Source organism: Cyclopterus lumpus, chromosome 4 (assembly GCF_009769545.1).
Source record: "Cyclopterus lumpus isolate fCycLum1 chromosome 4, fCycLum1.pri, whole genome shotgun sequence".
Classification (NCBI taxonomy): Eukaryota; Metazoa; Chordata; class Actinopteri; order Perciformes; family Cyclopteridae; genus Cyclopterus; species Cyclopterus lumpus.
In genome coordinates, this window is record NC_046969.1 from 17,291,178 (window position 1) to 17,305,768 (window position 14,591).

The 14,591-nt window shown below is 40.0% G+C and overlaps 1 protein-coding gene across 1 annotated transcript; it reads right to left on the reverse strand.

The window, feature by feature from the left end:
* Positions 1-2,124: 2,124 nt before the first annotated feature.
* vtg3 (vitellogenin 3, phosvitinless) lies at positions 2,125-12,080 on the reverse strand. The gene is made up of 27 exons (XM_034530674.1): positions 12,041-12,080; positions 11,582-11,602; positions 11,328-11,479; positions 10,575-10,826; positions 10,333-10,494; positions 10,084-10,232; positions 9,839-9,989; positions 9,387-9,544; positions 8,476-8,641; positions 8,119-8,244; positions 7,790-8,008; positions 7,137-7,354; positions 6,932-7,029; positions 6,733-6,857; positions 6,555-6,656; positions 6,356-6,475; positions 6,073-6,262; positions 5,879-5,966; positions 5,580-5,765; positions 4,756-4,894; positions 4,486-4,654; positions 3,975-4,084; positions 3,808-3,894; positions 3,304-3,507; positions 2,670-2,815; positions 2,311-2,449; positions 2,125-2,211 (listed from the first exon to the last, which is right to left on the reverse strand). Exons 1-27 carry the CDS (start codon positions 12,078-12,080, stop codon positions 2,125-2,127), a joined length of 3,804 nt encoding a protein of 1,267 aa, XP_034386565.1.
* Between the last annotated feature and the right edge of the window lie 2,511 nt (positions 12,081-14,591).

Here is a 14,591-nt window from a genome sequence, read left to right on the forward strand (position 1 = left end):
TTAATAAAGTAGACCACCAAACCTTTTATTTATGGAAGTGGTACTTGTTGTCTTTTTTTAGAATAAAACTCATTGTGCCTCCAACAGGGAGTAATAGCATCAATTGCATAGAAATGTCTGTAACCATGGTTTTATCATCAGCCACCCTCAGATGGCTTTTATCAGAGCTGGTATAGTCTGCCTAATGAGGCAAGTCACAATCACAGAGTGAGCAGCAGTAAAAAGGAAGGGATGGCCTATAACTCCTCCTCCAAACCGGATCAATCATTCACTAATGCTTTCTAAGCAGCTGATTTCAACTGTCAACACAAGGTCAAGGTGTCCAGGTCCTCGAGATGACAGGAGGTGATGTGAATCTTGACGTAGGCAAAACAGATTCGCAATCAGCCTGTCAACCGGCACTTGAAAGCCCGGAGGATATTAGAGATGTAAATGGGACATAATGGTGCCATTATAATTGAGCTCATCCTGTTCAGCCTTTAATGGCGATGTCTTTTCTCTGTGATTTGACACCATCTGGCTAAATCAGCATAGGCGGGAGAAGCGGAACCAGGAGTAGTCACGACGACCGGATGCAATCATTATCTTTGGCTGCCGACACATCCCATTTGCTGCGACTCAAAGTTGAGTTTTCTTTGGTTCAGGAGCGGCAATTACTGTTCAAACCTTTCATCCATTTTTAAAGTCAAACCTCTTCCTTCAAATTCTCCGAATATGAAATAATGTAGTTCAACTGTCCAATAAGCATCTGTCATGTTTCACCAAAGGACACTGAGTGCTTTGTGAGGCTGAGGCAGTGAACTTTAAGGGCATGCATTGTGACACTGTGTGCTGATGTCGGCAAACAGTTCTCTTGGGTGAGTTGATCAAACAAACAGAGCAGGTTATACAGACCTTGTAAATATCTGCCTATTTCAGTAGCAACACTCTAAAAAGTTCATTTATTCAATCCAGAGTGCAGCCACAGCATTCAGCATTTTGACAATCAAATGGGATATTTGGAGAATAACAGGACCAGTTAACAAAGAACGTTTGGTTGCCAAATTGGCTGGTGGAGTAGAAGAACCTGCCAGCCGTTCAGATTGTGTTTTGTGCAGTTTCCACTCCATCTCTTACATATTGTAAGGAGAATTTGAATTGGCAAATGTCATGTGCAAATGCTTTCGTTCCTTCTTCTTCTTTAAAGCAAAGCGTGCTGTAAAGTCAGCATCAGACAAAGGTTACAATTAATTTAAAAAACGAGAGATTTTTTGTTTCCCTTGGTCTGGATTTCATAATTTCATCAGGACTGCTCATCATTGTCTAATTTAACAATATCTTGGGATATTTATTGATGAGATCAGATTACCCCTCAGTTAGTATAATACCGCGTATATCAATCATTTGGTTCTGAATTATATATCATGAAAAGGTCTTTTGAAACTTCTATCCAGCTGCTCTTTTATCTTTTAAAATGCATTGATAAGCAGAAACTGAATTTGGCGGAGACTCATTAAATGTTGATATGGCTCCTCTGCATTGTAATCGTGCGTTACACAGATTTAACACATCATTTGGATTTATATACTTAATGGACTCATGAGTCTGGAATACAAGAAATATATATATATATATTTATATCAATAGAATCAGAGCAAAAGAACCAAACTTGAAGATACAATAATTTGGGAGATGAGCATGAATGTACACAATAATCTATCAAAACCAGGGTGTTCACATTTTCACATGCTTTATAATGAATAAATCAGGACCAGTACAGGTTATTTCCAAACTGGTGACATCTGACAGATTACTGATGCATCTTTTATGATCCCCACTTTCATCACGGTGGTGAGATTTTGGTTGCAGTGTTATCACTGTGAAAAGAGGCATCTGGCTCCCATCTGGGCTTTGTTGTCTTTCTGCTGCACAAAACATATTTAAAAAAAGCAATCAAAAATTGCACAGCTCTTTGCTTGTTTTTACGCATCTGCTTTGCATAGAAATCTGTCAAAACAATCCACACACACAAACACATTCAAGAGAACATTCAAAAAGACACAGACATTTAGTATGCACATCCAATTAAGCTTAATCAAACTGGTTTCATGTAGCTCACATGTCCTCCTGCACATCCAAAGCTGTCTATTGTTGTGTTTCTGATGTCCCGTTGAAACTCGTGGAAGTGGCAGGTGGCAGAGGAAATGGAATAGCCTGGCGGTAGACTGTATACTAATGACAAGACAGAAGAAATGACACATCCATGTTATATACTGCAGTCAATACAAGTTTTCAATAGTGGTTTTCGGTGGTGAATGTTTTCACCAATACCTCTGGGAATTTAATGGTCACATCGATGCTGTCTGCTGACGTTGCAACGAGTGATGCAGAAATCTCCTGCTTGACATTTTTCTCATGTTTCTGGTAGAAGTCCAGAAGGAGAGCAATACCTGGGATGTAGCTTTCAAATCTGGGAGAGATAAAAAAAATTGAAAAAAAGAAATAAAAAAGCACCTTGAACAACACATGTCCAACAGTAACTGATGTAATTGTAAACACAGGAAATGTTCCCACCATGCTCTGTAAAGCAAAGCAAGTGAATCAAAGTCATTCTTCAGTTCAATCTCCTCTTCCTCCTTACATTTAATATTCCTTGATACACACTTCACCTTGATTCCTCTGAGGCTCACCTTGTGCAAACCTCTGCCAGATTCTTTGGGATCGTGGTCCACTGTATTTTTGCATTGATTTTTGGCTTAGCACCAGGAAAACGTGCATTTTCAGATGTTATTGACATTCCATAAGTTTGACATTCAGCTCCCCATCTAATGTTTGCCTAGACCAAAGACAAGAGATCAATCATGAAGGGATTCTCAACAAACAAAATATTTGGTTTCGACCTCGGTATGCAATATAATAAAAAGAAGAAGTATGATATCTATGTATTTATAACAGAGTATTTGAACTGATTTACTGGGCTAATTATGCAGTATGCAGATGCTACACTGTACTGTCCCTTACAATGCTGCCATGAGAAGGACATTGTGTAAAGCAAGAATTTAAAGCACAAGTAATATGTTTGTCAGCATAAATGTACCCACGTGACAGTTAAGAGGAACCTGAACAAACAGAAAGAGCAGAGACATTAAATATGTGAGATGCTATAACTTTGGCGAAAGAGTGTATTTTGAGGACTGGTTGTAATATATGTAGTTTGTTCATGTTTCTTAAATGTTTTTTAATGGATAAGGCTGATTGTAGTCTTCTCAGGGCAATTGCTGTAGTATAATAATGATAATAGTGTTATTTGTTCAATTTCTTTACCATGGCCTCAACATGGGGCTTCACAGTCGTGTTGATGCACATCTTCCAGTTGATGTTTTCTCCAACCTGCGACACAATCAGCTGGGTGCTTTTACTTGGCTTGGGTGTGTAGTAGAAGACTGCATCGTAACCCTCGGGCTTCTGGTTGCCATTCATGGCAAAGAAATTGACATTGAACACAGCTTCGGGTGTTGAATTCCAGTCCTATTGAATGAGATAGAAAGCAATCGAGTTGGCTGTTATGGGTTTGTGTGCATCATGTGCAGAGAATTGATTTCACGTGTGGACCTAAGGAAACTGTATCTGCTGTATATTTCGGGTGAACACCACTTTTTATGGAGGGTTTTTATGCGCCCCAATAACATGGATCACTATTTTTTCGGGGGGATGGAATCACGAACCATTAGCACAGCTGAAAGATTTGACACGGCTCAGTGCACACTGTGCATACTGTTTTGCAGTGTAACATTATGGGTCAATGTCTGTGGAACAGGTTTAGCATACTTCCATTAAGTTGTCATCAGGTCTTTGATGAGATCCTCTTTCACTTGAGGCTGAATCAGAGGACAGGCGTACTTGCTGGTTGTCTTCCTGTAAACACGAGAATATTTGAAGTGATAAAACATCAGAGCAGGTGCACAGATAATAACATTCCAAGGGTAGCCAAATACCATGGAAAGCCTCCTCAGGGTCTCAAGCAGTTGGCGCGTGCTGACTGGATGTCCGCTCGGGCTGGCATTGACCTCAAAGTGGATTTTGTCGACAGGTTTGATTGACTGGACTGATAAAAGTGCACACGTTACAATAGCAAAGAGTAATACAAAAAATGCTTTTACAGGCTGACACAATAGCATAGCAAAATATTATTTTACTTTGATAATAATGCAAAAAACCCAAATAATGAATTAAAAAACGCAATTAAATCTTGTTTTTGCTGACCTGCAGTGGTTTATTTTGCTGAAGTGAAGTAAACAGGTACTCCAGGGTGTATCAGTACACAGTGAAATCACTCTTAGGTGTGGTTACAGGTGCTTATTGTGACTCAAATAAGTTTAGCAGTGTGACACAAGTTGTTTGCCTGAACTGATACATATTTGTTATGTTCTCGTGGGCATATGTAAGTGTGCTATTTTGAATAGTACAGTACTGTATGATGCAAAATGCTGGACCTGTTGTGCATACCTGGTACTACTTTGAATGCCATGTGGGTGTATCCCAGGAAATAGTACAGGGGGTATTCATCATGATAATATTCTCTCCTGAACTCAGACTCCACACACAGACCAACTCCGTAAATGTTGCTCTCAGCACACATGTTGTCTCTTTGATTCCAGGTGTTTGTTGTCAGGGTCTGTTGGATTGGTTGAAAGTCACAAAGACATCAATCTGCTTTGAGTTCAGTAAATGTTAATTAGTTAGTTAGTTCAATCTGCCAAAGGTTTTGGACTGTACCTGATCTGAATCAGGTTTCACAGCTGTGGGCCCACTGTGGACGACTTCAGCATTGGAGTCAATAGGATTTGGTATTATTGGAGTCATTTTAGCCAATTCTGGCTCTTCAATGTTCCTGGTGACTGCATACACATTGGAGCTGTTGGTTGGAAAGGAAAATAAGAACTTCTGGACTTGGCACGCAGGCTGCATTGTTAAAGGTGCAGTGTGTAGGATTTTCATTAGTCTCCCTTAGTCACCTGAAAATAAGAATTATTGTGTTTTTGTTACCTTTGAATGAGGCATTTATATTTACATACAGAGTCCACTGTGTTGCACCAGCTTGTTTCTACTGTAGGCCAAAATGGATAAACCAAACACCGGTTTCAGCAAGGACCTGTCAAGCTTTTACATTACCTCAAGGCCACCGTAGTCCTTTAACACGCTTGTAAAGGGACCGGTGAGAGGAGGGGTAGTCATCACTAGATGCCACTAAGTGTTATAGACTGCTGCTTCAATAGAAAAATTGTCACTCTGCGTGCTAGGTGCTGTTGATTTGGATTCTTAGTGTGACGACTGGATTCAGTTTAACTTCATTTCGAGGTTGGTTTGCGAGTCAATACATATGTGAGGAGAACTATTTTTACTCCTGTGCACTGCACGCACAGATCATTTATTAATATTTTCAGTCTACTGAGATGCAGTATGTAAAATAACTGGAACCAATTAGTCTTGATGTCGTGCTCTACTTTGCTAACGCAGAACTGTCTGGCCGTCTTGTTAGGGAGGAAGAGCCATGATTTTATGATTGACATACAAAAATTGCATTTGGAAATTAGACATACTTGACTGAATAGATAGCAATATCTTCTTTGCATGAAGGGAAGTCAAGTTCAAACTTCTTTTCTGCGATGTTGATCTTGACAGTAAACTTCCACGGGATTGAAAGAGGTGTTTTGGCTTTGAACTCGGAACCACATTGGAAGAGCTCCGTGTTGATTCCGTAGTAAACCCAGAAATCCTTTGTAAAACTAAAAAGGAAGAGGTCAATTCAGTAGTTGTAAAGCCACACAATTAATATAGATATAATACAAAGGCAGTTTGGGTTGCTAAACATGATAGAAGAACACATTAAATATTTTACCCAATAAAACCATCAGTCTCCAGGGAAATGTCAGAAGTAAGCAGTTGTCCAAGCTGTCCATTCAGTGGTGGATTTGTTGTGGCTTTGGCTATGTAAGAAAAACAGACTTTAATAACGGTTTAGATAAAAAAAGTCATTAATCAATACTAATCTGATTTCTAAGGTGTCATACGCAGTATGATTTGACTCATCACCATTTACAGTGATTCCACTGATGGACTCATAATATTTGCTTATCTCCAGTGGGAGACCCAGGATGGTAGCTTGGAAGTAGCGAACCTCAACGATTAAGTAAGGCTTTGTCCAATGCCATGACACTCCTCTCTGTAGACTCTCAATCACGACCCACAGAGAACTGCCTTTCCCTGCAGAAAGACTGACACTCTACAAGTAGGATCGCAAGAGAACAGCATGTAAGAGGCTTCGTACGCACATGGTCCGTTTACCTGACTGAACTGTTTTCACTCATTCTCTCACCTTGATGAGGGCGTCGATGGTCTCTTTCTTGAGATCAGCGTAGAACCACTCTTGTCCAGAGACCCGTGAATAGGCAGTCATGATGGGCTTATCATTGGGCAGAACTTCCCAGTTTTTAAGCTGAAAATGATACAGCACAATGGTTACACAAACAAATAAAGCTGACAAAAGAAAGTATTGATGCTGCCGTTATACTCACCACATTGAGAACAGCCTGGAAGTCACTGAAACTGAGATCTCCTTTAAAACCAGGGATGCCGTTACCAAGTAGCTCCACGAGTCCCTCAGCATGTATACCCAACTGCGGCACAGAAAGAAGAGATGATTACTGTTCGACACCTAATCTTCAATTAAATCTTCGATGCAAAACACTGTACCTCCAGGAGCTGCAGAATTCTACCAATAAAGTAAAATTTTCCTTTCATCATGATTTCAGTCGGAAAGATGTTCGTTGCACTTTTCAGCATGAAGACCTCTGTGGCCGTACCAATTAAGAAATCATCTGTATCGTGGAGAAAAATCAAATTGTCATGAAACGGTTTCAGGGAAATCCAAGAGTCTATATTCGGACCATACCATTGAACCAGTCCATGCGCATTGCTTTGCTGTAGTGATAGCTGAGACGGCCAAATCTAGGGGCCAGGATTTTCACGGCTACGTTGCAGGCAGTTGAGCTATTTTAGAGAATACAAAAAATGAATGTTGAAAGCTGGAAATCATTGGAAATGCTGTGGCTCAAACAATCCCACCCAAGTGGTTCTTATTACATTGTTTTACTCACAGGAAGTGGTTGTTTGGAGTACTGGATCTGGAAAAGCTTTTCAAATAGGAGTATGCAAAACTAATGACATGGAGGTCTTTTTCCTCCTGTAGATGTACAGTCACGATGGACACCAGAGCCATTGAGGGTTTTGTGTCAAACAGGATCATGAAGGCCAGCATGCGAAGCTCAGTGGCAAGCTTCTTCTGCAGGAACAGACTCATGGTGATCTCTTGGACCTGAAAACACAAGTATTATAATAATTAGGACTTTAGAAAGATTGCACGTTTAACCGCCAACTGTTCTGAATTTCTGTTCACAGTCTCATCACATTATTTTCTGAACTGAAGATGAACTTTAAAAAGGCTGATGAATGTAATTGTTGTAGATATAAATATGTATTGTATAATGTGACAATAGCATGACTGACTTGCCATGTTCACATGATGGTTAAAGCTAATCTTACCTGCCACAATAAGGCAAATTAAATAAGCTTTACAAGATTAGCATAGTCTGATTTTTGTAAATGGATAATTAATCTGAATCTTACTTTATCACAAGGAAATGTTCGACTTGACTATGGAGCATGTAATTAGCATAAACACAACTTATATAAAAACCTAGTACATAGCTGGTAACAACAATTCTTATTGCTGCATGTTGTATATAGTTACTATCTGGGGGTCCCTGGCAGCTATGAGTCTCATAGACTGCACAGCGGCACTCAGCACACGAGGTGGCAGATCCACAGGCGTGGCAGCAACTCCGGGGAGGAAGCGCATGATGGTTTTAATGCTGCCTGGATGACCTGCGTTCCCCAGAGCTTTCAGAGCGATGACCATGTCAGTGTGGTTGCCATTGCTCAGACTTTCCCTGGCCATGTCCAGCAGTGGCTAGAACAGATTAGGATTTTCCACACAGATAATTTGTTGATGCTACCAGACAGCCTTCTTGTTTCTCATCACGTAGAAAATTAATTTATGGGACAAAGTGATTTGATTACCTGAACAGCCGCCACAGGACAAGGTGTATAATAGGCACAGTGCTTGTAAACCAGAGAGCCATAGGAAAGCACCACAGTTTGCCACAAATAGACGTTGGATTTACTGAAAGGCATTGTCAGGAACATCTGTAAAAAAGAGACACATATTTTGAGATGATCTGGTATCATTGTGTGGTATTGTCATTCATGCACAATGAGATAATGGGCCCATGGGCACAGACATCCAAAAGGCCCCACCACCTCTCCTACAGGAGCAAGACACAAGGACTTTATAGATGTTTAGCTTTTTTTATGTTTAGTGTCTCTTTGTAGTCATCTCTCACGCAACAAATTTCTCTGTCTTTATCATTAACTCACTTTAGCCATCTCAACCAGATCAGGAACAGCCTGGAGATGGTCAAATGCCAGCAACAGGGTCTGCAGAGCTTCATTTGCAGACAAATCTCCAGTCTGGAACCTCGTTTCCAGGAACTTCAGGATTCTGGCATCGTTGACTTCAACAATCATGTCCAAAAACCAACGTCTGATTATTAGTAAAAGGGGAGAAAAATGGATAAATCAGACAATACTAAAGATAAGAATTTACTCTAATAAAGAGCGAAAAATGAAAAGATAAAAGTGTCAAGGACAAGTTCAGATGTCATGTTTAACTGCACTTGAAATACAAGGTGTCGACTACGACCTTAATCCTAACGAGCCAGGCATCACCTTTCTGTCACCGTGCCTCACATGATAATAAATTATTCATCGATGGTAATGTGCCAGACTAAATCCCTTCTGAACGAAGTGGGAGGAGGCTCTCCAATTAGCTATTCAGTTGAGTGGATTAGTATCATATTTGAGAGATGGCCATGGACTATTTTTATTTTTTAAGTTTGGTTAAAGGTTATCTACAAAGGCATTTCCCTTTCAAACCTTGCTGCAGTGTTCTCACTGGGTACAAAGACACGCTGAATGAAATCATGTTTGAATTATTGCCTTTCTGAGAAGAGCCATGTTTGAGTAACTGAAATAATTTAGTCAAGGTTAGAGAAGAATCACACGTCTGAGGCTATAAGCTCCATGCACCACCCAACCTCCACAGCATGACCTTGTGCTGTACTCTACGACCTTCACATTACTTCCTGAACTAAACATTTTAATTTCTCACATTGGCTAGAGATTGGTCTTTTCCTATATGTTTTGAATTTCCATTTAACAAGTGCTTATTGAATCTCTGTTTAGGTCTTTGTTATTCATCATTGGCAACCCACTAACCAAGTCCTCACCGATTCTCTTCATTTCCTGCAAATTGCTTCCACAAGACGTCTAATCCTTCATAAGGTATCACTCGGAGGAGCTGATACAGCTTTATAGTGTCCTCAGATGTTGTGGTGTCAATCTGGTAGCGATTGGCCTCAGCCAGATGCTTGATCAACTCAGCAGCCTGTAAAGAGGAACAGACGTGATGATTCCTTCATTCGTGTTTGTCTGCCACTTTCGAATTGGGTTCTCTGTGCACAAATTATTCTACTTTTGATTTACTTAACTTCGAGAGAAATAGTTGATGCTTTTTATTTCAGTTGATTTTCAGATAAGGATTTTTATTTTTTTATTATTGTACCGCTCTCGTTGAATTGTTTCTTTTATTTTGAATTAACTTTGTGTGTTTTTTACACAGCTTCCTGCTGCTTTCTGGAGACATTTCATCAAATATGAAGCAGCAGTGTATCCTTATTACCTTTGCTATTGGGTTGTCCAGGTTCTGCATCACAATGGGGACATTGACTTCCGCATCGACAAACTTAAAAACAAGGTTTCCCTTGCTTTCCGTTGACCCGAGCGGGAGGGCTCTCGCTGTGTCATTCACGCTGAGCAGCACCATTTCGGTCCTGCAGGCGAGGTTATGCATAGCAGATGATTTTTATGGCAGTCAAGCATTGTGGGTAAGCGGACATGATGTGTGCAGATATTCCCTTGTCTTACGTCGCTTCCATCTTGAAGTTGCCTCCCTTCACGTTAAAGGGGCTGAAGTTCTGTTGCTCCAGGCCATGAGCCATGGTGATGAGCCCTCCCTCTACTGTCGGCTTGACTGTGTAAACACTTCTCACTGTTGAAACCACAGATTCCCCTCTCTAGATCGGAGGACACACAAACAAACAAACTCAAGTTGCACCGACTTTGGTCTGTTTCAATTCTAATTGGTCAGAACAGATGCATAGGAGCTAAACAGACCTGTCTGGAGACTGGGTCGAGCACAGCGGTGGCCAGTCCTTTGTAGATGGCCGCCTTTTCCCTGCAGTTATTGACATCCACGACCTGAGTGATTGTCATGTCATTGGTTTCCGCGTTGATTTCAGTAGCATAACTACTCTGACACTTGCCATGGATGCCAGCCTACAAAAAAAAAAAAGAACATTGTTGCATTTTATTTATTTACACTGCAGAAATGAGCTTATTTGTCAGAGGTGACTGACCTCTTCGAGCTCATAGATCCTCTGTGTGATCTTCACAGTCAATTGGAACGAACCCAGCATCCCTCTCACAATGTTGACAATAGTGTCAGAAATCTCAGCAGAGGAGCGGATGTTGTCCACGTGTCCAGCGACATAGTCAAACATGAAGGGTTTGACGAGCTGGGAAGCAATACGCTCGGTGAGCTTTGCGGACACCTCAAATTCGTTTTTCCCCTCGACTCCGTTGAACTCTTCAGAGGAAAAATCTGAAACCTTTGAACCAGAGAAGGAAATAGGCAGTTTTATTGCTCATATGCAACAGGATTTCTTTCTAATTCTCTATGACAGATGAAACACAGGACAATAACTAGTAAGTCTCTGTTAAAGCCAGCTTTACTGTAATTACAACAACGTTTGCAGCATCTGTTTGGGACTGAAAGCTGACAAAAATTCACCTCGCAAGATGACTTTGCATTATAAGTGCACAAACAGTCATCTGATGGTATGCAAAAATGTATCGCTGACCTGATTTTCAGCACTTTCATTAAGAATCCCAAAGGTTCAACCTCATTAAGTGGTTTACAAAGAATGAATGAAACGTTATCTTCCCACCGGTGTTTATTAAATTGGCCTCAAAAGAATTAATGAGACCTCAATTACTGATCGATGCATTTATTTAACTTGATGGATGAATCAGACATGAATCATTGTTGTTGTTGTTGTTGTTGTTACTACTCAGTAACAGGTTGCATTACCTTCTATAATCACTCTCACCTGAAGGACAAACGTTTGCTCAGACACACCTCGGATCTTGATCTTGCACGACATTCTCGTACCAGACTGCGCCAGGTTTGGAATACCGAGTCCAAAATTCACAGTTCCCACATATTTGTATTCATATGTTTTGTTGGGGTTCAGGCCGAGCTCTGGAAGAAGTTTCCAACATGAAATGTCACTTCACTCATTTCTTACGGAACGTTTTGGGAAAATATAATTTTTACTTTCATGATGATTAATAAAAGACTCACCGTAACGGATTCTTTGACTTGCTAAAGGAATACAATTAAAAAAAACATAGCATCACCACCTTTGTGAATATATCAGCACCATTTTGTTATTTATGATTTACAAAACACTAATCCAGCAGACAGCATGTTACACAGCGATATTTGCAGATATTTAAAACAAGACATGAAAGAAAAAATCAACAGTAGAATGATAAAAAATACGATAAAAAAAACGACAAAAACGGCAAAAGTAAAATTCCCCTTACTCTATAAGTGATCATAACTCACCCCTAAAAGTAATTTATGATTGACTGCAAGTACATTTAGATATTTCCTTTCCTGTTATCCATTTTTAAAAGTGTATTTGTCATTTAATGGTGGAATAAATCACAATTGTAAAGTAAAGTAAAATAATTACGAGGCTGGATTGTGAAATCCTTCTACGAGTAAATTAAGATGTATGAATCAATGATAACTTACTGGCCAGAGCCACAAGGCAGCAGAGGATGAGCCCCTTCATGTTGAAACTGAGGAGGTGAAAGCAATATTTTAGAGTTGTGCTGTATTTATATAGCAGCAAGGTATATGGTTGTGGGAACTGGTTGCAGGGAGAGTCTGTGATTGCGGTTTAGAAGTAAACCAAGCTGTCTGCAATAGGGCCATGTTGACCTGCGACATTGTCACAGTGACACAAGTAATATGTGTTCGATAACTGTTCGGTGTGTGTGTTTGTAGAAGGACGAGTATGTTGCATTAACCAATGTTAGACAACACAGCATGTAACGACAAAGATAAATAATTCAGCTACTGTGATAGTTCTGCAGCATTTCAAACTTTTTGATTCTGCTTTAAAAAATTTAAATGGAGAAATTTCTGTAATGGTTCTTCCTTATGTAAACACAGAACCAGGGGTGGTAGAAGTATTCAGGTACTTTAAAAGTACTAATATCACAATGTGAAAACACTCAACTACAACAAACCTTACTTAAGTCACTTAAGTACTTAAGTATTATGAGTAAAATCAATCAAAGGTAAATGTACTTATTGTGCAGTAAAATGCTCAGTGTCAGTGATTAATATTAGTGCTACATTAATGGGTTTGTTGCATTTTGTTGACATTTAAGGGTTGTGCTCATTGTATCTACTTCAGGTACTGTTGGTAGTGTAATTTACAGCAATGCATCATATTCTATAAGATTAACAGATGTATAAACAGCCCTGTTTTCATTTTCCAGCTGATCCAAGAGGATACTTTATTTATCTTAAAAAGCAGGATAATTGTCTCAACACATTGAGGAACACTTAAACCTTCAATTTATCAGGAAAACTCACCAAATTTGGAGATACATGGCTTTCAACAAGGAGATGATACATTTTAATCTGAAAGGCAACTAAAGCTGACATGGAGTACAAATATTAAGTTGTATAAAACTGAAATACTCAAGTAAAGTACAAGTACCTTCAATGTGTACTCCACTAAATGAACATTGTCACATTCCACCACTGCACAGAACCCAAAACATGACTTGTTTTGAATGAAAATAAATAAATAAGAAAGCGAAAACCTCATTTTGTAGGAAATGAAGTAAACAAGTTGTTCAAAGCTGAATCACGGGATAAACCCGGCGGGTTGTGCATCTATTCCCTCAGTGAAACCCAGCTCTGTGGAGGGAAGGCAGAGCAGAGGCAGGCCGGTTTACTCTTTTACTCCTTGAATATCTGGAGCAACTTCTGGTATTAAAATGTATGAACTGTCCCCTGGGATCACAAACGTCAAACGTGTGGCGAATCGCTGCTCTTCGTGCCGATTCTACAATCTGCCGCAGCCTAAAGGTCTCCACAAACGGCCCTCTTTATATGTGCAGTCTGAAAGTGATGCCACCGAGCAGCAATCAGCCAAAAGGGTCTATTTCTGTCGTATTTTGGGGTTATGTATGAATTGCACAACACAGGAGCCCCTGATGTAATCTTACATAAACCATGCTTTTCCTGTTTTTCATTTAAACTACAGCCAGTAGAGGTCTCCAACTTTACATTTTTATCCCTCAATTGAATCGAGAAACTTGTTTCTGCAGACAAACAATGGGGGAAAAAAGCATAACAAATGCCTTTGAAGATCAGTTTGGCTTAGTCATGTCATGATCTGAGTTTCAGCCAAACCGAGTTATTGCTTGTGAGGTGGGATCCAGGAGATCTCCTTAATTAGGGGAAGACAGATGAGGGAACAGAGTGTGTCAGTGGGAGGTAAGAAAAGGCCAAGCTTGAAGTGTGTAAACTTATTTGTCTTTAACATCTGTGAGTGAATGGGTCCTGATGGGCAGGTGGCACCTCGCATGGTGGCCTCTGCCGCCAGTGTACGAGTGTGTTAGTGGGTGATTGATGACATGTAGTGTAACGCGCACATATTCTTTATTTACCACACAGGTTATATATTACACCTCCTGGTATTTATTGATGTCTATAAATCAGACAATGTGTAACTGGAATTTGGTTTGCGTCTGTTGATGATGCCTGTTTTTAAAAATATGTTTAAGATCCAACCAACACTGGTCCGTCTGTAGCGTTTCTTGGTGGCAGCTTGCTGTGTGCACTGGGGACTGTTTCATGTGGCACGGCACCTGCATTTGCAGTGGTGCATGCTGGTTGTTTGTGTGTGTGGTCGCCTAGTGCATTTGGGTTTTTAGTAATAATACTTTTTGAATCTGTCTTTGGTGTCACTGTGCTGCTCAACTGTCCTCTCTCCCTTCAGGCTCTTCTTGAGAAAGATTAGCAGATAGTTTGGTCAATTTGAATACAACTGCTTGTGACAGAGCTTGAATTGGTTATTTGGACTGCCGTTGGATCAGAACTAGCAGCAGCTGTATTTACTGTTTCACTGTTATGTTTTGTCGTCATACCTCAAGCTACACTAGTGAATTCTTTATCCCTGTATTGTGTTTGTGAAAACCAGACATTCAAAGCTACAACGACACAAAGCTCGATACTCAACAGAACAAAATGAAGAAATTATACATTTCATTTACAAGGATAA